Source organism: Spermophilus citellus (assembly GCF_964194105.1).
Source record: "Spermophilus citellus genome assembly, chromosome: 7".
NCBI lineage: Eukaryota > Metazoa > Chordata > Mammalia > Rodentia > Sciuridae > Spermophilus > Spermophilus citellus.
In genome coordinates this window covers 122,298,699-122,322,925 of record NC_138188.1, presented here as the reverse complement: position 1 = coordinate 122,322,925, position 24,227 = coordinate 122,298,699, and the positions used below count along the sequence as shown (strand labels likewise).

The 24,227-nt window shown below is 46.7% G+C and overlaps 3 protein-coding genes across 10 annotated transcripts in view; 2 read left to right on the top strand and 1 right to left on the bottom strand.

Annotated features, from left to right (window-relative positions):
* PARL (presenilin associated rhomboid like) overlaps window positions 1–334 on the top strand; it is a 48,218-nt gene extending 47,884 nt beyond the window's left edge. For all 4 annotated transcript variants that reach the window (XM_081301076.1, XM_081301079.1, XM_081301078.1 and 1 more), the window contains one exon: window positions 7–334. In XM_081301076.1, the coding sequence (XP_081157202.1) occupies window positions 7–118 (112 nt within the window). In that variant the 3' untranslated portion in view covers window positions 119–334. The remainder of the gene's footprint in view (window positions 1–6) is intronic.
* Window positions 335–2,811: 2,477 nt separating this feature from the next.
* MAP6D1 (MAP6 domain containing 1) lies at window positions 2,812–8,903 on the top strand. The gene is made up of 3 exons (XM_081301080.1): window positions 2,812–3,257; window positions 7,069–7,186; window positions 7,802–8,903. Exons 1-3 carry the CDS (start codon window positions 2,878–2,880, stop codon window positions 7,880–7,882), a joined length of 579 nt encoding a protein of 192 aa, XP_081157206.1. The 5' UTR covers window positions 2,812–2,877; the 3' UTR covers window positions 7,883–8,903.
* Window positions 8,904–11,816: 2,913 nt separating this feature from the next.
* YEATS2 (YEATS domain containing 2) overlaps window positions 11,817–24,227 on the bottom strand; it is an 88,792-nt gene continuing 76,381 nt past the window's right edge. For 3 of the 5 annotated variants that reach the window (XM_081302355.1, XM_081302354.1, XM_081302356.1), the window contains 8 exons: window positions 24,044–24,146; window positions 22,992–23,065; window positions 21,275–21,354; window positions 20,403–20,604; window positions 18,523–18,749; window positions 17,446–17,520; window positions 15,911–15,984; window positions 11,817–13,526 (listed from right to left, as the gene is read on the bottom strand). In XM_081302355.1, coding sequence (XP_081158481.1) covers window positions 13,418–13,526; window positions 15,911–15,984; window positions 17,446–17,520; window positions 18,523–18,749; window positions 20,403–20,604; window positions 21,275–21,354; window positions 22,992–23,065; window positions 24,044–24,146 — 944 coding nt within the window. In that variant the 3' untranslated portion in view covers window positions 11,817–13,417. Of the gene's footprint in view, window positions 13,527–15,887; window positions 15,985–17,445; window positions 17,521–18,522; window positions 18,750–20,402; window positions 20,605–21,274; window positions 21,355–22,991; window positions 23,066–24,043; window positions 24,147–24,227 lie in introns of all 5 variants that reach the window. The other 2 variants (XM_081302357.1, XM_081302358.1) reach the window with 2 other exon arrangements.

Sequence of the window (24,227 nt, the reverse complement as noted above, 5' to 3'; positions counted from 1 at the left end):
TTCCAGATGGTATATTACTTATGGTCATGAACTCATTTGGAAGAACAGGGAGCCTCTAGTGAAAATGTGGCATGAAATGAGGACTGATGGTCCCAAAAAAGGAGGTGGCTCTAAATAAAACTGGGGTTGGACATTACTGGTGCATCTGATCTGTGCTGCCTGGAAGCTCCAAGAGTGCATTGGCCCTGGAGGGACCACAGCTGTGCTCCTGCCTGGAAGACACCCAGCAGCTAGCCTCCCCAGCATTTTAAACTCTGTCCCCCAGTACTTGTCTCCTTAGAAAGTGAATTATGACAAAGTTGTGAAATAAAGATTTATATCTCTAGTTTGTAAACAGGAGGTGTGGTCTCTTTGAGAGCATCAGTGCTGCTCTGGCATCTTTGTTTTGACAGTTTGGCCAGTGCCCTTGAAAGGGATGATAGAAACTTGATGGCCTTGGTTTTGGCCTTGACCTTCTGGCATCTCTGCTTAGCACAGACTGACCCATCCCTTTCCTTGGTTGACAGAAGTTAAGAGCATCTTCTCTGTGCCATAGTCTGAAATAACAGCTGCAGATACTTTCTAAATGTTCCCAAGAAAGGTGGAGTTTCCTGGCAGTGAGAGGCACATACATAAAGCTATTTTTAGGTTTTGCTTTCTAGGTTAAAATTGTAGCTAAATTAAGAGTAAAAGGAAGCGAGTTGGATAAATTCAGACTTGAATCTGAGCCCAACTGCATCTTATGTTTGAAAAGGTACATTCTAATGGAAGCGTCTTCCTGAAATAGTTGCTGTCGTCATTTTGGCCTCACTGCAGTGGGGTTCACATTGCCTCATGGTGGAGAATCACATCGAGGAAATGCAATTTGAGGATTTTTCTTGAAAGCATTTACAGGAGAGGTTTTAGTTTTTTGGTAGCCTTAAAATGTTATACCAAATCTTGCTTTAGCTGGGGAGGAGTAGAAGCCCTGATGTTAGTCTTGCCTGGCTAATTTGCTCCAGTTTGTGCACTGCTGGGCTTTCTAAGCAGTGAGCTCTGAGAGCAGTGGGGGTCCCACCCACCTCACCAGGTGGCTGAGAACTGCATGATAGCACATGCCTGGCAATAAATACTGTACAGTACTTGGTAATTCTTAACTCTTCCACCAGTGTGGTTGGCTCCACTGTGAAGTACCCAGTTATTTTCAGTAGGCAGAGGATTGTAAACTAGCATCCCTTCTAGAATTGTCTTAACCCAGCCCTCATTTTGCCAGTAAGGAAATGACTGGTGGAGGGTAGGGTGACTGCACTGCTCTGCCATTTCTGAATCTGCTAATAACCCTATGACAAATGAGACAAGATATTTTCTGTAGTTGGGATGAGAGGCTGAGCTCACACAAAATTTTCATCGTCTATTTGAAGGCAGATCAGGAAAAGAGGCAGTGAAGACCTCTCTCCTGTCCCTGCTGTGTCAGAGAAGTAGTGTTGAGAAGTCTCTGGAGCACTTACCTGTCTATAAAGTCCTTCAGCTGAGGAGCCTTTGAACAATGGAGGACCTTGTTCCCTGTGAATGAGTGGCCATGGGAGGCCCAGCCCCCTAAAGCGTGCCCAAGCTCTCCTCTTGGCCACTAGGGGATTTAGCTTCCCCTCATCAAGGCTTTGCTGACCCTTGACCACACCTCCTTGGCCATACTCCCCCTGTGCCTGAGCCATGGGCCTGCCTCTAAAGTGTGGGGTTCCTCCAAATGCACCCTGGCCGTCCTGCCTCTCTCTGCTCACACTGCTATGGGAGCTTCTGCGGCTTCAGTTGTTTGTGTCAGGTCTGCTGAGCTCCTGGCCCTCTAGATAACTCTGATGTAGTGAATGTAAACTCAGTACCCACGGCTCTGCTCCTGTTGTCTACTGGGCCACAGCCTGGCCTGCTCAGTTGGCCAATGTAATGTCATGGTGCTGTGACTTCCAACTAAGGCAGTGTTTGAGGCAATGAGACTCTGGCCAGTGCAGCACTGCAGTCATCTCGGAGGTGCAGACTGGACACCTTCCGAGTACAGTCTGGAGAAGGAGCTCCAGCTAATCAATGCTGTTTTGACAGTGTTTTGTCTGCAATGAATACTGAAGGCATGTATCAAATACTCAGCCTTTGAATGTGTCCAAGGAGTTGTTCTGATACACTGTCCTACCTTAAATTGACCTTTACCCTGCAGAATTATCCCAATTTAGCTATATGTTCAAACAATTTGCATGCACAGTAGGGAAAGGAACTATATAGCATAACTGGCCAAAGTTTTGTATCCCTGTCGCGAATGAGCATAGTAAAAGCAAAGAAGCTGGGGACTCTGCCTGATTCGAACACGTGCTTTCTGGGAAGCACGCCCCCAAGTGTTCCCCACCATGACCTCACTGCTGCCCCTCCCGCTGCCCGTTTAGACCCTATGGTGCAGCCTTGTACAAGTACTGTGAGTGCCTTAGCTAGCTACCCGGGTCCACAAGACGGAATAGAGACCCTCCTGGCCAATTTAACTGCCCAGCTGACCCGCGAGGTAGCCATCCCGGCCCTCGACCTCCGCTCATCGGATTTATAAAACATTTGGGGAACTTGGGATTCAATTTTGAAATATTAAGTTGGACATAAGTAAATGACCGCAAGCGGTTTCAGGTGCCCCCTGGCGACTGTGCAGTCTTTCTCTGGTCGCCGCTCTCTCCTAGCCGGCGCCCCAATCCAACCAGCGCACTCTGGTGGAGGCCATGCCCGGCTGTCGCCAAGCCCTCTCACTCCCCGGACACCCACCCCCAGGCCGGGGGGCGGCGCTGCGGTAGCTCGGGGAGGGCTTCGGGGGCGGGGACGCCGGGCGGGGGCGGCTTGGCTGGGAGCTCCAGGAGCGGAGCGCCTGGACCGGACCCGGGCCGGGGTTGGGCGGGCATGGCGTGGCCCTGCATCAGCCGCCTGTGCTGCTTGGCGCGGCGCTGGAACCAGCTGGACCGCTCCGACGTGGCGGTGCCGCTGACCCTGCACGGCTACTCGGACCTCGAGAGCGAGGACCCGGGCCTGGGAGGCACAGCCTCGCGGAGGATCCCGACCCCCGCCGGCGGCCGGGACTCTGGCCGGGACGTGCCACTCACTCAGTACCAGCGCGACTTTGGTGTGTGGACCGCGCCTGCGGGAACCCGAGATTCGGCGCAGGGACGCGGTCCGGGGGCGGGCGGCCGCAGGAGCAAGTCCTCGGCGCCCGGCGCCAGGGGGGTCTACGTGCTGCCCATTGGCGATCCGGACACGGGTGCAGCAGCGACCACGTCGTACAGGTATTGGGCTGGGGTAGGGACACCCTCCAAATTCACACCCCGTGGTGGAAAGAAACACCCGGAGCCAGGAGGATGGGGGTGGGTGGGATGAGAGGAGGCTCCTGGATTCCACAAGACCTCGACAGCAGCTGGTGGCTAGAGGTCACCGTCTTGGTTCCCTGGCACTGCAGATGCCACCTTTGCTGCTCCCTTCCCTGCCCAGACCCAAAATAAATGATCACTTCCATGGATCAGAATCTCACCCCCTCACAGCCGGCTTCCTGCCCCCAGCAGCCAGGTCAGAAAGGCCAGCCTTCCGCCGAGTTAAAATCTGCTTCCTTTAACTTCAACCGGGTGGGCCTCGCCACAGCGGGGGGTGTGCACAGGCCAACTGGTCTGGCTCCCTCTGCTCTGGGCCCTCTGTGGGAGCATTGGGCGGTCACAGAGTCCCTTAACATCCAAACTGCCCTTTCGCTGAGGTCAAGTCTACAGGTCCTTACCGTCTCCCTGCCCTGGACAACTTAGGACTTCATTCTTACTACAAAAATAATTCACACTCGCTCACAGAGGAAAAATTGGAAATGACAGAAATTACTAAAGGGGAAAAAAAATCCATTAGCCCCTTCCCAAACCAAGGTTCTAATTCTTAATGTGCATTTCAGTGCATAGAAGCTGACACATTCCTTCATGGTTCCATTTGTACTGTACACATTTTCCCACCTACTTTGTAAGTCTGGTCATGTTACTAGATGTTCTTCTACAACATTAATTTTAATAAATGTGCAGTGCATTATCCTATGGGTTCTACATCTATATATCCCAATATTATCTGCCTACTTCCTTATTAAATATTTAGGGTATCTCTGGTTATGAGGTTACTGGAAACACTACTATTCTGATGGTGCAGCTATTTCAATACTTTAGGAATTTTCCTTTCAGGTTTCCTGATGATGAGGTGGGAGTATAAAATACATGGAAACGTTTTGCCAGTAGTAACAGCCCCCTTAGTCCTAATATGGGGGATTGGCTAATTATGGCATTGCCATGGGACAGGATACCCAGAAGCCTGCGTGCAATGATAACCCAAGACCTTAAACGTGTCTAAGAACAGGTTCCTTCATAGGTGTGCACTGTTCAAGGGATCTAATGGGGGCTGTGGTTGCAGGGTGGGTTTTGTGCTCACTGACACATGCTCAAGCTGAACTGCTGAAACTCAGGTACCCCTGTTGATGGCAAGTCAGACACCATGACCATAGCTGGGTCTTGCACAGGTCTGACTACTGGCCAATGGGGAGGTGAGCTAGCTGGCAGGGCCAGAATGGTGAGAGGCCCTAGGGTGCAGCACCTTGGAGTGGTTGAGGCTCTAGAAACAAGAACAAGGAGTGGGGCCTGCCAGGGAGAGGGTTCCAGCGCAGGGGAGGAATTCCTTTCCAATAAGCAGAACTGTCTGATAGTAAGCTGTTCCTTACTGGAGATGTTCAAGCAAAGTCTGGGCTGTTTGAAGCAGTTCCTCCCCCTAATCCACAGTTCTGTACTGCCTGTGGATTAGCTCCCCAAGCCCTTAGTTATCACTGTCCCCATTCCACAGATGAAGGACTGGTGCATAGTCACACAGCTCTGAAGGGCAGAAAAGAGAATAAACCAGTCTATCTTGCCTCAGACCAAATTTGTGACCCCCAGAAGTTATTATTACTTGTCTAGGCCACCGCCTTTGAATCAGTGTCCCAAAGCCAGCAGTGAAAAGAACTGACAATGGGATCAGGGACTCAGTGGCACTCCCATTTTCTGCTGTATAAACTAGGCCTCCTGGACCCTCATATGGAGAGTGGGAACAGTGAGAGCAGACCCAGACCCCTGTTCCCCACTGAATTTGGCTCCCCCAGCACCACACCAGCTGGTCTCTGAAATGTTCCACCTTCCAGCTCTAGAACCTGGCTCCAGCAACTGCATCCTGCCTTCCATCTTGCAAGATGCACCTCATCTAAAAGCAAACTGCTAAAGAAATTTAGAAAACAAAGAAAATGAACAAATCCAGTGATTCCACAGGTATCACAGCAGATGTGTGGTCACTCCTAACCCAGAAGTGTTGAGCTGGTATCCACCTCTTGACTTGCCTGGCTGCTGATTTCCATGTGAAGACTGACCTGCTTTGTTTGCCTGGTCACGTGGGCAAACAAGGAGGTCTGATCCCCAGCCATTCTGGGACTCTTTACCCAACCAGCTCCTTTCAGAGCCTCTTCCTCAAAATTCTCTGGGTTGTTCAGTGCCTTTGATCCAGGGTCTAGCTGAGACCTGCAAGAGGTGGCTGATGCAGGAACACGCCAGAAACACTGTCAGGCCTGGTACACAGTAGGCACAGCTAGGCTTATAGTTTTCACTAATCTTCTTGGTTAGAGCCATCCATTTGTCTTCCTCTTCTCTTGGGCAGTCTCCCTAATTCCCTCTGATGTTTCTCTATCCTCTCTGTTACCCTCTCTGCCTGGGCTCCTCCTTTGAGCCCTTCCTTCTCTGAGACCCCTGTAGCCATCCCAGGGCAATGGACTCAGGTTGCCAGACCCAAGGCTCAGCATAAGAGGCAGTTGGGAACAGAAGGACACACCCAGGGGAGGACCTGCTTCCCTAGGAGAAACAGGGCAGCAGATGGTTTGGACAGCTGGGCTTTAGAACCTGGCAGCTTCAGAAGCAAAGATTACTGACAGGCCCTGGCTCAGCTTACCTCCTGACACACCAAGGCTCCCTGAGTGCAGACCACCGACAGACACTGCTCTCCCTGCCCAGCCTGCCTGCCCTGGGAGCCCCAGCTGTGCCACTGCCCAGGAGAAAAGGCGCCTTTGTTGACTCAGGGCCTGAAGCCCAGCCAGGACTATGGGTGGAGCAAGAGCGGCCCCAGGCACACAAGGGGGTTGGTGCTGGCCAGCTGGACTCTTCTTACAGAACGTCCTTGGACCAGGTGCTCCCAACAGACACAAGGGACCTCGGCCTTCCTGAGCTCGCCATCTAGCAGGGGCATGGACAGAATTAAAAGGTCTCCTTTGCTCAGAGGGATAAGATGAAGTCCCACTCCCAGGACACGAAGCTGGGCTGTGCCAGCACTGTCATTTCCCTCCAAGGAGCTGGCTTTGTCCACAGAGACCACCCCTGCCCTCCCTGCAGCCTCACACTGGCTCATGGATTGGCTCCTCAATGCTCAGAGCCGTGCAAATGCCAGATCATCTAGTTTAAGGTGGTCATTCAGAATCATTCTTTGCATAAGCTGAAAAGACAGCTTATGTACACAGGATACTGAGTGTTACTTTTCTTTCTCAATCATAACCAGATATGGAGGACCTTCATTGTGTTGAGCATTGTCCAGGCTGGTACTTCCTGTGGACATAAGAGGCCACCACTGACCTGAGCAGGAGGTGACTGGCCTTCACTGGCTCTCAGCCTGTGAGACCCCTCTAAGTAGCCTGCCTGTTGGAGGGGTAGCCACAGGAGGATTTTGGGGCCCTGGATGCTAAACACAGAGAGTGCTGAAGGCCCAGTGCACACCAGCTGCTGATGGAGCTCTACCCTGAGCCTGTGGCTCACCTGCATAAGTTTCTGCTGCTACTTTTAGGGAACAGGGTGAGCCCAGGTTTCCCAGTGGAGCACCCAGAGGTGAAGGGCAGAGTGGGTGCCTGTCTTGGGTACCTACCTTCTCTGCTAGTTCTGCCCGCCTAAGGGGGATAAAGGACCACCTGGGGCTAAAGCAGGATCCCAATAGTGGACAGGCCCTGACATTCCAAGCAGCACAGGGGAGTGGCCCAGTGGCTGAGCCTGTGTAAAGCTGTGATTTTATGCTCTGTTCCAGACAGGAATTTCAGGCTTGGACTGGAGTGAAACCCTCAAGACCCCCAAAAGCAAAACCAGCCAGAGTTATCACAACCCACACCTCCGGATGGGACGGCGGCACTCGGGCCAGCTTCCAGGTCAGGTGCTATGGGGGCCCTGGCCACAGAAGCCTTCCTTCCTGTGTGGGGCTTAGGAGAGATTTTAGTGGATTTAAATGTTATGATCAGGGAGAGCAGTGCCCAGGAAGTTGTTCCTAACAGAAAACTAAGGTAACTGTCGTTAGCCAGATGGGTACCCCTCCAGTGCTGGCTTCTCTGGTGAGCAGGGGTCTCTCTGCCTCCTAAATCCCAACCTCAACTACTAAGTACCAGTGACATTCCTTCCAAATATGTGGCATTGGCCTGGGGGGCTGCTCAGTGTGGAGCACCTGCCTAGCCTGAGTAAAGTGTTGGGTTCCATCTCCAGCAACCCAATATGTGGGCCTCCATATAAAATGCAAGAGAAAATGGAAGGGACGCGAGGATTGTTTCCTGATCCCACCCAAAAGAGGCTCAGGGAGCAGAAAGGAAGGTTCACAGGCTGTGTCTAACCTGCTACTGCAGCGACACTGCTCACAGTTGGCAGCAGTCCCCTTCTGACCTTCAGGTAGTACTTCCAACTTCTGGACAATGCAAGGAATTCTTTTCCTGGAGCCAGGGGTGGGAGGGAGTTGAGAAAAACGCCCACTGATGTGGCCACATTTCATTTTTCAGGTCCCTGAAGTGAGGAAGAAGTTCACTCCTAACCCCTCAGCCATCTTTCAGGCGTCAGCTCCCCGAATTCTCAACGTGTGACTGCGTCAGCATGGAATGATGGCTGCTGGAATATTGCTGAGAAAGGAGCCTGGCTCTGTCCTCTGCTTTCAAGAGGAGTGTGACTGCCCGGGCTGCGGGCCTGGCGTGGAGCACAGGTGCAGATGGACGCAGCATCACCAACTCTTCGTCCTCCCACAAAGTGTGTGGGAGGCTTCACATCTGTTTTTAATTGCCATTTGGCCACTCTTCAGTTTTTAAATTTGAGGAACCTGAGAACCAATTCAGTTGTGAACCCAGCTGTCCACGGGGCTGAGGAATATGGACGTAGCAGCTCCTTGGCAGAGCCAGTGATGTCCACTTTGGTGGTTTTCCCAGGATGCATGAGAATTTTATTAATTTTATAACCTATAGTAATCCCAGGTGATATCCTTGGGTCTTTCTGTGATGGCCCATGTTTCAGAACTCAGGTTCCCATCTGCATGTGATTCATGAGATGCTGAATAGCTAAAAGAGGTTTCCAAAAGAAAATAGTACCAATCACAGGGTTCTGATGTCAAAAACATAATTTCTTTATAGCCAAGGTGGCCTTCATGCTTCAACAAAACATCTTGGGGTGAGTGAAATATTTAAAGACTAACAATGACCATGTGGTAGTTTTCTACAGGCATAGCCCCCTATTGTGTTTCAATTTCCCCTAACACAAGGATGACTAAACCGAACAGCTGCACACACTGAGCAGGAATTGGTGGCATTTGCCTCACATCATTAAGAACCTTAGAACATCATCTCTACAGGGGCCCCTGCCCTCAGGCCTACTCTGCACACTTAGTGACGGGAGGCTCATCACTGCTGCAGGGAAAGCTGCTCCCATCTTTGAAAGGCTCTCCTGTCTCCATAAACTCTAGCCAGTGTGGCTGCATGGAACAAGCAGGGTCTCTTCTTTGCACAGCAGCCTTTCAAACACTTGAAGGGGTCTTGTATCCCTTCTTGAAAAACAGAGGCACAAGCTTGGGACAGTTTTGGTAAGGAGCATTTCCTGTGGCTCTTCTTCCTCTTCAGCAGTGGCCCCAGGCGGTGGCACTGGTTTCAGATCACAGCAAGCTCAGAGGGGCCATTTCCAGCTCAGGCTGCCTGCCAGTGTCCCCTCAGAGGTGCTAGCTCTGGCAGGCAGGGCCCTCCCTCACTCCAGCTAAGGCAATGCTCCGATGACAGTCATTTTATTTTATTTTATTTTTTAAAGAGAGAGGAGGGAGGGAGGGAGGGAGAGAGAGAGAGAGAGAATTTTTAATATTTATTTTTTAGTTCTCGGCGGACACAACATCTTTGTTGGTATGTGGTGCTGAGGATCGAACCCGGGCCGCACGCACGCCAGGCGAGCGCGCTACCGCTTGAGCCACATCCCCAGCCCCGATCACAGTCATTTTAAAGGGAGAACAAACCATATGCTTACACAAAGGGTTCTACTGCTTTAGACTTAACTGGTTTGCATGTTCGATGTTTCTGGGCAGAGGAGACTGCCTGCTGGGCATTCTGTGGGGGCTGAGCAGCTTAACTGTACAATCTGACTTTACTAAAATGCAAAAATGCACGCTTTCAATTTCTTATTTTTTTAAATTATAAACATGAGTCTCTCTTCACATATATTGTCCCATCTCTACGTAATGACTTTAATGTGGCTCCTTCTAGTGTCCCTTGGAGGCTTATAAATGCTGAGCTCTTCTTGCTGTGGGCTGCAAGTGACACTGGTGTTGGTGGCACACAGAACCCACTAGCCTCCCTGCTATACTTCAGTCCTTCCCATTGCCATTCTGGAATCCAGGGACATGGACCCATGATGCTAGTCTCAGGCTCAAACCCTGTTTCTTCATGACCAGCTGGGACTGGAGGGTGCTTCCATTTCTTCATGTGGACAGTTAGCTGCCACCACTTCCCCTGCGCTGGCTGGCCAAGAGCCCTCATGTTTGTGCACAGGGTGTCGGGGGTGGGGTGAGCTCCATATGGTAACACCAAGCACAGCTGCTGGAATAATTCTTTCCAACCTAAGCCCCCCTTCCCTGGGCACCTCTATTCCTGCCTGTAGCCATTAACACCCTGTGCCCCATGTTGCACCCTGCCTGAGGTCACACTGTGCACCTTGCAGTGCTCTTTCCATCCCAGAGCCAGCCTGGGAGGTCCATGATTCTTTGACCGTAAGGGACACATCACCTCTGTTGCACCTTGGCTGGGAAAAAGCAGGCCTTCCTGCACCAGAGGAGCTTGAACTCTGCCAGGCCAACTGTATGCCAAGAACCTTCCTGCGATGCGCTACCCCACGCAATGCCACACACATCCCATCTTCACAGCCTTCCCCAGGAGACTTCCCAGGTGCCTGAAGGAAGTCCCTCCCACTCACTCTAGGTCTGAGTAAATCTTCACATACCAAGTGCATGACCCAAGAATTGGCTGAGACAAGTCTCAGCTCTATGCTTCCAACCCGTATCTATCTACGCACATGGACAGTGCCCGGGGACAGGGAGAATGCATTATACTAGTAACAGGTTATCATCTCTAAGAGGGGAGTCATGGGGAACATTTTACACTTTATTATACTTGCTAAAATATAATTAACCATTTTTGTATTCTGTACAGAAAGTTTTTAAAAATAAATGCAATTCAGTCTGTTCAGCTAATTTTAGCAACTCAAAGAGTGTTCAGCATTAATTATTCCATTACCAAGAGACCACTGTGGGAGGAGTCTCCGTCAGCTATAGAGTGCACTACAAGGTCCTTCCACATGTCCAGGAGTCTTGAAACTGTGAGATCAACGCCCCACCTCTCTGTACTTCAGGGAACAGAACTCCAGGACCTTCGGTGAAACCCTAACACTGCTTTTGAGAAATGCTAGACCCTACCAGGGGATGCCCTGCAACCCACCCCAGGCAGATGAGCTGGGGTTGTAGCTCAGTGGTAGATACTTGCCTACTATGTGTGAGGCCCTGGGTTCAATTCCTAGTACCAAAACAAACAAAATAAAAGCAATCAGACAGATGGAGGAACTTCCCCTAAAGCTGACTGTTGGCCTCACTCACAGTGGGTTCCTTCAGTCAGTAGCAGGGAGTCCCCAGTTAAGCACTGCCTATGTATGACATGGATCTGTGCTCTGCAGCTCCCGTCCCAAACCCTGAGACAATTAACATTTGGGCCTGAGCGTGCCCCATCTTTACTCCACCAGTCTACTCAACTTTTTTTTTTTTGGTTCTGGGAATTGAACTCAGGGGCACTCTACCACTGAATCACATCCCCGGCCATATTTTGTATTTTATTTAGAGACAGGGTCTCACTGAGTTGCTTGGCCATTGCTGAGGCTGGCTTTGAACTCTTGATCCTCCTGCCTCAGCCTCCCAAGCTACTGGGATTAGGCGTGAGCCACCATGTATGGCCTAGTCAACTTTCTTGACTTTGACCCTACACAAAGTCCACCACCAGCAAGTGACCTCTCTGCACTGTGTCACAATGTCTCCTGCAGATATTACCACCTTCAGAGACCTAAGCTCTCAGTTTTTTAGCTCTAGCATTTCTGTTTTAGCTCATGATAGCAGATGGTAGGGCTGCAAAAGGAGTAACTTCTTTTAGACCCCAGCACATACCAATTTTACTTTGCCAGATAAACTGGTATGTTCCTGTGCTGGACAACAGGAGCTGCCTGCCTCTCTACCTTGGCTTTCAGGAAACTCTGGAGCTCACCCATACAGTCCTCTTCCTCTGAGCCATCAGAAACAATTATGTCCATGGTCAAACATGTACCTTCCAATTTTTTTTTTAGACTATTATGTAAGTGTAATCCTTTATCTTGCATGGTTGCAAATTCTTCTTGGAAAGAAGTAGAAGAATTCATTATTTAAAATGTGTATTTAAACACAAATAAAAGGCTATACCTCTCCTCATTTCAGTGCTTTCTGACCTACCCCAAGAAACAGCCTTGGTATAATACTTCCAACTCAAAAAAACCATTATAAATACTAAAAGATTTATTGTAGGCATTTTTGTTATACAATGGTGTTACACATTATGACACAAATACATTTAACACACGAGACTATTAAATCATTTAATACTTCTTTTGCAAAAAGAAATTTCCTTAGGCTTTCATATCTGTAATAAACGGATCTCTTCCCACCGGGAAGAGAACACACCCTCAGGTCTCACTCGCAATCTACTTGCTGAATGCATCTGGGCCTAATGTACTCAACTACATTTTTAAGGGCATGCCCTTTGCCCTGCTGAGTGGATTTCCTTTTGCATTTGCAACTCTCAGATGCTGAATTTAGAAAGGCAAATTTTATTCAGCCACCACCCTGCTTTCTTTTCCTGACACAAATATCTGTGAGACCCATGAAAATATGAATTACGTTGCTTGGATACGTTTCTTTGACTCAGAGGTTTCAGATTTTCTTTGAATAGAGTAAAAGCAGGTTTCTAACTGAGAATTAAGTTCTTTCCTTTGCCCTCCACACAGACCGCGTTAGTAACCCTGGAGCGGATCCCTCCAGTGGGCTGGATACCTGGCAGTGGCACTGTCACGCTTCCTTCTCCTGTCTGCTCTTCCTTCCCACTGAGGAGGCTTCCCTGATGGATACAAGTCACTCTCTGCTTCTGAGCACTAGCATCCCTGTATCTGGGCCTGAGCAGTTATTTCTCCAACTTTAAGGCACTCACAGGTATTTCTTTTGAACCCTTCTCTTCTTGGGGAAAATTCCTTGACCGAGAAGAACAGGACAATAGGTTCACCATTAGGACAACGATCCCAGCAGAGCCCCTGGACCACTTGACATCTGAGCTCCTGTGTAGAACCCAGATCTGCCTGGCAAACATATGACAAATTGGTACACTCATGCCAGGGACCCAGGGTTGTGGATGTTGTCTACTGTAACACACTAAGAGATTCCCAGTCAAACCTTCTCTGGAACCCCGCTGGGACCCATCCATTCCTTGACACTGTGCTACAGTGATGTTCCTGTGTTCCACAGTAAAGGATCCTGCCCAGTCTACAGTCCAGGCCTCTGTGGCTTCTGTAAGGCGCCACTTCTTCCTATAGCTGACTCATCTGGTCTACGAGGGCAGGCCCTCCTCACACCATGGCCAGGCAGGAACAGAAAACCACTCACTGAGAGTGAAACACAATCCCTTCTCAGGATGACCCCAGCTCACAGAGGGGGTAACCTCAGGCCTGCCAGACTTGTTTCCCTTCTCCTGGGGATCAGGCCCAAGGTGCCCCCAGGAACACAAAAGGAAGGGAGGGCCTGGTGCTCTCAGAGGCCTCCTGGAGCTGGTAGAGAGGGTGAGGAAACCCAAGGTGACAAAGCACCCATCCAGCTTGGCTTCTCTCCAGATTCAGGGAACAGACTTCTGTCCTAAAAGGGCTCCACCTGGAACCCAATGCTCTGGTGTCATGTTCGGGCAGAGGCAATGGTTTGGTAGCCATGATATTTCAGGCACACAGAAAACAACCTCCTTTCCAGAACAGGAGAGTCGCCACAGTCGCGCACTTCAGCTCCATCTTCAAGTCCTGATCTGCTAGCGGCAGCGTCACTGTGCTCACTGATCCTCGTTCGAGACGCCCATGTGCTTGTTGGTGAGGAAGTCCAGGAAAGGAATGCTGCAAATGGCCTGGTGAATGTTGCTCACTGTAATTTCTTTGGGAATCCTGGTCAAAAACATCCAAAGGGTGTTATTACATGTAATTCTCCCAAGCATATCTAATAATAATCTACTTGATTAACTTACCCAGGACCAACCCCTGCACAGGCCCCATGGAAGGGGATAATGAGTGACAAGCTACAGCTCAGGGGTTAGGGAGAGCCAGGCGCATTCTCTCTCTGACCCCCTTTCCACCCTGATGAACAATCTGGCCTGTCTCCAACCACAGTCCTACTCAGGCCTCAAATCACAACTCCCAATCATAGGAAGTAAATGGGCTTCAAGTTGGCTGAATGATTAGGAATAAACCCTATTAAGGACTGAGAAAAGAGAGAGGAAGTAAAATGAAGAGCAGAAGAGGATGACATGCTTGTCATTCAATCTTGGCAGACGAAAGACTGAGTCAATGCCTCGTAGCGCTCCGGAGCCACATTCCCCATCTCTCAGGAAGACTCTTTTTCTGATTTATTATTAATCTGAAAATGCTGTGCTGATTGGACTTCCAAGAAGTTCTAACTACAAAAGAAATTACCTAATCAGGTTGGTATGTGTATCTGAATCACTGTGAAAGCTAATCTCCTTTCCAAAATTAATAACCAACAATTCAATTTTAGATATTTGCATTAAGAGACTAGTTAACATGAATGCGCCTTGGAGTCTACTCTTGATGGGCTGTGAAACTTGAAATTTTGAGCCTGAAAAAACTGAGAACTGTACCATCATAGTACTATACTAGGTGTATTCATAGAAGTAAAATCTTCTCGGTGGGTAGCCTCTTCACCTTCTGCGAATGACACTTCTTACAAAGCTGATGTTTCCATAGTGAGAGAATCTAATTGATTAATAGCAATATGATAACATAATTTCCTACTGCTATATGTCAATGAGCTCGATCAATTCATGTTATAACATACGTATATATGTGTATAGACATCAAGACATCACATGGTAACCTACAAATATATACATTTTTGTTTATTTTAACTAAATAAATAAAATCATAAAATTAAATAAAAAAAAAAAAAAAGACGGGAGAGGGAGTCATGCCAAACCAAGTGTGAGGTTAAATGTTCTTGCTCAAAACACTCAAGTCTCTGTATCTCCAGTGTCAGAGCCTGGAGGTGAACTGGGCCTCAGAAGGCACATGTTTTGCTCCCAGGTTTCAATCAAACAACAAGCATGAATGAAACTCTGTCTCCCTTTTTCCCCCCTTAAAACGTCTATGCTCTCTGATGTATGATAATCCTAGGTTTTATATAATATTCTTCTGATTTATGACTCTTCATGTCCTCAGGCCCTTTGTTACAACACTATGAATTCACAACAGCCTTTGGTATAACAGGATAAAATAATATTCACTTCCTTAGAAAGGAAAGCAGGATGTGGCTCATCTATCATTCCCTCATGATCTTGGAAAAAAGCTATATTCAGTGACCCAAAGAAAAATAGTCAGCAGAGCAGAGAGATGAGACTGGGGGCTACACAGCCAGCAAGATTTGTGTCTGGATTTATGTTTATCATCTATTTGCTGTGAAGGCCAGGGAAGATTGCCTTCCAAAGCCTAGTTTTCCTAAAAGGGGAAGAATAGGCCTGCAGTAAAAAATAAATTAGGCAATAACCACCACCACAACAACATATCATGCTTGGCCCTAAGGTCTGACCCATATTGTCTTTAATTGCAAAGAGCTGTTAGTGTTCTACCCTGCAGAACAGAAAAGTGTCCTGGGTGGCTGTGGAGTAATGGCCAGGAGGGTATAGACTCTCTGGCAAGTGAGCACAAGAGGTTCTCTCAAAACAACAGAGTAGACCCTTTAGTCTGTCTGGCTCTAAGAAAGTTCCAAGCATTGACAACCCTATCTCCTAGAGGGCTGCCTTCAGTATTATTATGGTTTGGATATGAGGTGTCCCCCCAAAGCTCCTTGTTCATGCAAGGATGTTCAGAGGTGAAATGATTAGACATGTAAGAGCTGTGACCTCATCAGTCCATTCTAGTTTGAAGGAACTGACTGGGTGGTAACTGTAGGTGGGTGGGGCATGGCTGGAGGTGGGTTACTGGGGGCATGCCATTGGAAGGGTGCATCTTTCCTGTGTCCTCTTCCTCCACACCTTCACTCCTTCCCTCTCTCGGTCTCCCTCTCTGCTTCCTGACCCTACCATGAACTGAGCAGCTTTCCTTCTGCCATGATGGGTTGCCTCACCTTGGGCCTAGAGCAAAGGGTTGACCGTATGAACTGAGATCTGAAACAGAGCCCTGAATAAACTTTCCCTCCTCTAACTTGTTCTTGTCAGGTATATTAATCACAGTGAAAAAAGTTAACTAAAGCAACATCTTCGTGGGCAAAGAAATGGTTAGGAAATGTTTACATACTTCACATCACCAACCAGAGATACCTGTTGTGCGATGCTGTCTGGTATCCAACGGCCAGGGCCTGTCTCAAGATATCATTCACCAGCTGTTCTGTGGCCTGCAACAGAAGATGCTATTATTCTCAAAATGGCCACCTGCCTTCTGACAAGAAGGGATGCATCTGACCCCACCCTTCACCCCAACTTTTGAAACAACTGTAATTAAAGATTAAAAAATCCTCAAGGAAAACTTAAAAGTCTGAGTAACAGACCATAAATGTAGAGTTCATGATTCTGAAAAATTATCAACTGGGATTGTTTTCATTAATCAGACATTATTTTTAAGGAAAATAAGTGAGGGCTGCTACTGAGGCATTTATTGTTGGAGGAGATCCATCAGGGAAGAGGATCAGGGTGGGTATGGAAATTGTGGCTTTTCCATCCTCTTGTCCAGGGACAGTTGTAGCTGTTTTGCTATGGTCCCATGCAGAAAAAACCCCCAGGGCTCTGTCTTTGCTATTTTCCAAACAATAAGAGCACTGACTCTCACCCCAGGATACTTTCCTTTTGGTACCAGGGAGTGAATCCAGGGGTGCTTAACCACTGAGACACATCCCCTTTTTATATTTTATTTAGAGCCAGGGTCTCACTAAGTTACTTAAGGCCTTGCTAAGTTGCTGAGGTTGGCTTTGAACTTGCAATCCTACTGCTTCAGCCTTCCAAGACCCTGGAATTACAGGTGTGAGTCACCATGACCAACTTTCACCCCAGAATACTTCTTAAGAAGTATCTGAAATGACACAAAAATATCTGTAGAGCTGGGGTTAGCTCAGTGGCAGAGTACCTGCCTAGCTTGTGTGAGGCCCAGCACACAACAAAAATAAAAACAATGGCTGAGGATGTAGCTCAGTTGGTTGAGTGCTTGCCTTGCATGCATAAGTTCCTGAGTTCAATCCCCAGCACCACAAAAAAAAAAACAACAACAACAACAACAACAACAAAAACTCCAGTCTGGAATAGACCATCCTGCCTGGTGGCCCCTCAGTGCCAGCAAGATCTGTATCTGGATTTACGTTTATCATCTATTTGCTGTGAAGGCCAGGGAAGATTGCCTTCCAAAGCCTAATTTTCTGTTTCTAAAAGGGGAAAAATAGGCCTGCAGTAAAAAATAAATTAGGCAATAACCACCACCACAACAACATATAATGCTTGGCCCTAAGGTATGACACATATTGTCTTTTTTTTTTTTTTTTTTAAAGAGAGAGTGGAGAGAGAGAGAGAGAGAGAGAGAGAGAGAGAGAATATTTTTAATATTTATTTTTTAGTTCTCGGCGGACACAACATCTTTGTTTGTATGTGGTGCTGAGGATCGAACCCGGGTCGCACGCATGCCAGGCGAGCGCGCTACCGCTTGAGCCATATCCCCAGCCCCACATATTGTCTTTAATTGCAAAGAGCTGTTAGTGTTCTACCCTGCAGAACAGAAAAGTGTCCTGGGTGGCTGTGGGGTAATGGCTATACCCCAGCTCTACAGGCCACAGCTGCAGTTCTTGGTCCCTCTGCCACCAGCAAGCACCCACCTTTAAGATCATGTCTTCTATGACGGACGCATACACATTCTTGTGCAATGCCACAGGCTGCAGGGTGATCCCAATCTGGAAAAGCAGAAGAAAATAATTTGTTCCCATTTCTACATTAAAAATAGCATCTTTCCAAAAGCAGACTTTTCTAACACCCTGAGATGCCTGCCTGGAAGAAGGGTTCCACAAACATTCAGACAAAACTTAATCCTGTTTTTACTTCTAAGTCTCTTTCATGGGGGAACATGGCTGGGATTTTTTTTTTTTTTTTTTTTTTTAAAGAGAGAGTGAGAGAGGAGAGAGAGAATTTTTAATATTTATTTTTTAGTTGGCGGACACAACATCTTTGTTGGTATGTGGTGCTGAGGATTGAACCCGGGCCGCATGCATGCCAGGCGAGCGCGCTACCACTTGAGCCACATCCCCAGCCCCCATGGCTGGGATGTGTCATGAATTCTGAGTGGAAACCCTAGAATCGACTCAGTGGCCCTGTTTGCAAGAGGTAAAGATGTACTTGGAATCTGTACATCTTTACCTGGTCCCATTTTTCATCTTATCCTATAATGGAGACAAACACTGTCTTTTACTTTGGGTCCTGACAGGCGACAGATGCTAAGAACTGCTAAGTTTCATCAGGTGGATAAACAGCTCTCTTCTGTATCACAAGGGTAGTATGCATCATGTCTATATGACAGGCAGGCACTTGGGAGCCATAAAAACGTTAAAGATTACCCACTGAAGTATAACTGAAATCATGACATGCTTCATGAAGAAAAGGTTCTTGTCCTGAGGCAGGAGACTATAGGAGAAGACAAGTAATAAACTGTCTACATCTAGCCATCTTTACTTCAAGTCCACGTTCAACAAGCAACCTTTTCATGTATAATTTTCTTGCCCAAGAACTCTGAGGTAGGAAGTGGGAAGTGCAGCAAGCATACCTGAGTTACTAGGCAGAAGTACATCAGACATTTACATCGACATCACCAGGCAAGTCTGGGGTCTGAGTTTATGAGGCTGAACCTACATATCTCATACCTGCTCTGTTATCTATCAACACCAGAGGCCACAGGCCCCTACCTTCTGTGTGACTTCACCAACAAATTCAGACCCTGGAGTTGGTGGCAGGTAGAATTTCATTTCTTCTTGTTTCTCTTCCTGCTCCTTTTTGATGTTTATCTTTAATGGCTCTGGGAGGTTGAGGATGTCCACCTCCTCCTCGTTTTCTGGTTCTCTCTTCTGAAACTGCTGCAGGTCCTCCAGTTTCCGGCAGAGGTTGTCAGCAGAGGAGAAAGATGACGGGCACTCTAAATGAGAGGTAATCAGTCTTATGACAACTGTGGTGACAACAGAAAAGGGTTTTCAATCTACATGGACCAACAGTTTAAGGAAGGCAGATAAGTCTCAAGGGAGCTGACCTTCTTTCCAGTTCTAAAGTTCCATAAATCTATCAATATGAGAACTAGTATTTCATGAGGTGGATGAGAAAACAGGACCCATATAATTGCTATCTAAGACCAGAAAGTGCATAATTCTGACTTCTACCACCAAAAACAAAACAAAACAAAACAAAACAAAAAAACAGGCCATCCCCAGACCCCTGAGTATTAAGGATTGAACTGTTTTTCTTTATCTTTTATTTATTTTAGCTGGGGAAGGTGGTACAGAAGGAGTGGTACCAGGGATTGAACCCAGAAGCACTTAACCACTGAACCACATCTCCAACCAGTTTTATATTTTATTTTGAGACAGGATCTTGTTAAGTTCCTGAGAGCTTTGCTAAGTTGCTGAGGCTGGGTTTGAACTTGTGATTCTCCTGCCTCAGCCACCCAAGCTACTGCGGTTATAGGCATGCACCACCACGCCCAGCTTTTCTTCACCTTTTAAATCTGGGAAATTCAGCAATGCACAGTGAAGAATATAAAAAACTACCCACATCTTCTCTGCTCAGAAAGCAGTACTGCTGATATTTAGTATGCACCATGCCCCCAGTTTTAATAAGCTTTTATAAAAAAGCCTGAGTGTGAAGACAGTAAAGTCAGTTCCAGGACACTTTTTTTACTTTATAAATGAGTAGATGAGGTCCAGATGAGTATAAGGTGAGGTTATGGAACCCAGCAAGATGGTGGCAGGGCATTTGGCTCCTGGCCTTTTCTGTTTTATTGACTGGATTCTGACAAATCAGCAAGTCATGCTAACAGAAAGCCTAGCACATGGAAAAACCTGTGCTTTCCCTAATGCACCAGTGAAACACTGTGGCAATCAATGCAGTGTCTGCCCATCAAAGAGTTTAGAGGCGGAGTCAGACAGCCCCTCATGGTGTCAAGTGCTTCAGAAGATCAAAGAAAGGAAAGGTCAACTTGCACAGGGTTCTCACAAAGCTTCCTGGAGAAAATGAGACTTATGCTAAGTCTTAAAGGGGCCACACCTCTGTGCTCCACATTCCCTCAGTCCCTACTTGAAAGTAAGACTCAAAATGCTCCTCCTCACCAGTTATCTTTTATGCGCAGCCCCCACCATAATATAGCAGTTGTTTCTTTATTCTGTCATCTACATTATTATTCACATCCTATTGGGTGGTGTAATTCCTAGGTAGGTGTGGAGATAAAGTAAGAGATAAGCCACAGGCCCCAAGGAAACAGGAAGACTTGTCAATGGGGGTTGAGGGTGGGGTCCTACAGTTCCAAAGAAAGTAGAAATCATTTCTATTTGGAGGGAGGAGGTGGATTAGGAGTCTTCAAAGAAGAGATGATACTGAGGTGGGGACTCCCCAACAGAGCATGCCTGCCAGATGGCACAGCTGAACACTCTTGGCTAGCAGGCAACATTTGTCCAGGGGGCATGGCAGGGGGCAGGCAAAGGCTGCTGCCATCCCTTAGATGAAGGATGAAGCACTGAAGTTGGCCAGGGCCAAGGGTGGCAGAGCCCTGAGGCTGGCAGAACCCTTGGGAGAGGCTCACCTGGTTCGCTATCAATCTGGGTCAGCACATCCTCAATGGAGTCCCCATCATTTCTCAGGCTCTCGGGATCTGGAGGGGTGTAGCCATGGCAGCGGCACCAGTGAGCAATGTGCTTGGTTTTAAGGGGAGTGAGGTGGTGAAATCTTGGATTCTTCTCCAGTATCTCCTGTAAGACTTTTCGCATTGTCATTGCTCTTTGCCACTTAAAAAAAAAAAAATTGAAACATAATTAAATCCTTCAACTTAGTAGTTGTGTATTGAAATAAGTCATGCAATTAAAAATCACTGTACTAACTTCTAATATTAGAATCATTTTTAAATGTCTAAGGAAAAAAATGGACTCTATAACTTTCCAGTGTGGGGGGCAAAAAAGGGAAAAGAATCTCCATTGGTTCCCTAATGCTTATAAAATAAAACAGAAACTCCAAGGATTGGCATGGAAAGCTTTTCACCCATCTCAACCTGAGAGTCCCCACGTCCCATCCCCAAACCAACCGCACTGACCTTCCTCCACCACTTCCTAAACAGGTCTCTGTTTACTTATAGCCCCACTGTCTCTGTCACAGGAGCTGCCACATTTTAAGTACTCAAAAAATATTTGAATTCATTTTTATACTCTGATATTCATAAAAAACTTTTTAGAAATGTGAGAGATGTTTCCATACCAAGGCAGGAAAAGAAAGCAGGCTTTTCAAAGGCAAGCTATATGTCTTTGAGGAATAAGATTTTTAACTGAGGAAAACATTTTAACATCAAATATTTTAGCAAAATATGCTGCAAATTTTACCACTGTTCTGTGACAGTCAGAAGGCATGGTGTTTTGCACAACTGGCCTTCAGTGGCTGCATATGAAGAGGCAGACAACAGCTTACCTCAGCGGCTCTTCTTTTCCCAATGTTCCAGCCATAATACTGCTCCACAGACTTGGCAGAGAAGCAGCTGGCATCTTCACCTAGAACGCACACACCCCACAACTGAATAAAGCTGTTGTGATTCAGACCAACCCTCATTTGCTGGAGGCATGTCCCAGAGTTTCTTCAGGTCTTTTTATGGGACATACATTCCTAATTGGGCAAAGCTGAAGTGTAGCACAAAACAGAAGGGTTCTCCTGATGAGAGAAGGCCTCCTGTGTACTCAAAGTAACTCCCGCCCTGGGAAACTGACTTCTTGATACAGACAGGTAATCTACCACCATGAAGCTATTAAAATAAGTGCTAATCACACTCCCCTAGGAGCTCTGGCCTTGCTATCAACTCTGGCAACAAACCATAGCTCTTCACAGTTTCAGTTTTGTTTTTATTTTTTGAGAGGGAGCCTTGCTAGATTGCTCTGCCTGGTCTCAAGCTCGGGGTCATCTGCCCAGGCTCCTGAATAGTTAGGATTCCAGATATGCACCACTGGGCCTCTTACCCATAACATGGGAAAGCTGAGAAAGCTGATTTTTTTAACTGCCTAATATTATTTATCTGTAACTAATTTTTTTGAAAAGAGTTTTTGAATTTTCTGCTGGGCCGAGAAACTGTCACTGAAAATTTATTTATTTATTTAAAAAAAGATTTTTTTAGTTACAGGTGGACACAATGTTTTTGTTTTACATTATGTGGTGCTGAAGTTCAAACCCAGTGCCTCACGCATGCTAGGCGAGCACTTTACCTCTGAGCCACAACCCCAGCCCTGAAAATTTATTTTGAGCTACCTCAGAATAAACCCTCAAAGTTCCCCAAACTTTAACTAGGGTGGGGCGGGGCGGGGGGAGGAGTGTAATTTCTTTGTCTATTCAGTTGAAGGAAAAAAATTGTAAGGTGGTCTGAACCAGCCTATCATTTTAAATCATACAAAATTAAGTGGCTGGAGGACACTCGGCTGCGTGCCTGCCCCCAGAGATGCTCAGGACGATCTCACCCCAGCAAACACCTACATAGCCATCAGAGATCTAGCCCTCAACCAGGACTGTAGATTCTGTCAGAATAATGGGGGCTAAGATGGAAATCATTCAATCTGAACAACAGGAAAGACTTCATTTTGGAGGTCTTGAAAATTGTGTGTGTTTCTACCAGGTGAATGAATTGAGTTTAGAGGAAGGATGAATAGTCTTAAAGTCACACAGAACTGGTCTGCACGCTGCCTCAACACCCAGAGCCAAGTGCTCGAGCAAGTTACCTAATGTCTTCACCCCAGTTTCCTCATTTGTGAAGGGAATATGCCACCACCTGTCACATAGGAGATGGTGGTTAAGACAGCAAATGTCATGAGCGCCTGTGGGGTCTGGCATGCTGTAGGCAAATGCTATTTTTTCCCCCTTTCTAATAAATAGTAAAAAGCTAATGCACAGTTAAATATTTTATAATTTACATTAAAAATGTAATAAATTTATTCTACAATGAAAATGGTTAAAGACTAAGCTGGATGACTAGGACACTGTGAATTCTCAGATCCTGCAAAGCAGCCATTTCTAGCTAAAGCCTCTTAAGATAATAATTGCCATACAGTATTAACTTACAATACCAAGTGACTTAAGTGGACTCAATATCCCAAGCAGTTCACAACTTTAAAAAAATGCATTCATATACTCAGTACAAATGTCTTACTTTTTGCAGTAATTAATGGAATCTTCTTTACTACCGCTGTTAACAGTTGCTGGATAGTCTCCAAATGGTCTATCCTGAGAAGGATAAAAGAAAATAACTGGATAAATACACATAGCAGTTTCTAACCACACACACATATAATTATATACACAATTTCTCTTTTACATACACAATTTCTCTTTTTAAAATTAAAACCATTATGTGGGTATATTTTTCTTTCTATAGATAGCCTTCTTCATAAAGGAAGAGTGTTCTATGCTTAGAAAGAAACTATCAAGAATAAACAGATTTTAGTTATACAAATTTACACATTTTAAAAATAAATAGTAACATGATCTTTTTGCAAGGTGATCAGAAAAATTCTACCATACAAATGCAGGTCATAGGGTTACAAGGTGATGCCGCTATCTGTCATGTTAAAGTGGCTAAGCATCGATTGTCCTAGAAATTTGAGATACTCCAAAGTATGTGGTCAGAGTTAGGTTCCTGATGTCGAAATCAGAAAACCTCAGAACCTGGGTGCAATGGCTCACGTCTGTAATCTCAGCTACTCTGGAGACTGAAAAGTTTGAGGCCAGCCTCAGAAATTTTAAAATTTACAAAGCTTAAAACAAAAAGGAAAAAGGCTGGGGATATAGCTCAATGGTAGAGTGCCCCTGGCTTCTATCCCCAGTACCAAAACAAAACAAAAAACCAAGAAAGCCTCAAGCAGCACTTTTAGACCAAAGTGTGCACAGCTCATCAAGAAGCAGCTCTGTAAGATCAGGGTGTAGCCAGTACAAAATTTGAACACACTGGAGTGATTTTAGCCTGAGAAACTTTGTCCATTTATCAGATAAGCACCTCTGGCAAGCTTGATGAAGGGAGTTCTTTAACCCTACCTCAGGCTTGCAGGATGTAAATCAAGTGTATCACTGTATAAACGAAGGCTCTTCAGCTGTGCAGGGGCTTAGCCCTGAGCACACATACTCAACTGTCACAGGCATGATTTTAAAAAAGCATCATAAAAATACCCATTGCAGAACTCCTTTAGAAAATATTAGAATATTTACTTAATGACATAGTTTCCCAGTTCAGAACTTTCTTCCGTTTTCACTGCTGTCTGACCCTCCTGAGAGAGGCAGCTTGGCCCGGGAGTCTCTGGTTCAGTCTTCACTACAAGAACAACAAAGAAAGAGCTGTCGGGTCAGGCAGTGCAGGGACACGTGCAGGCAGACAAAGCTCTTCCACTGGAGC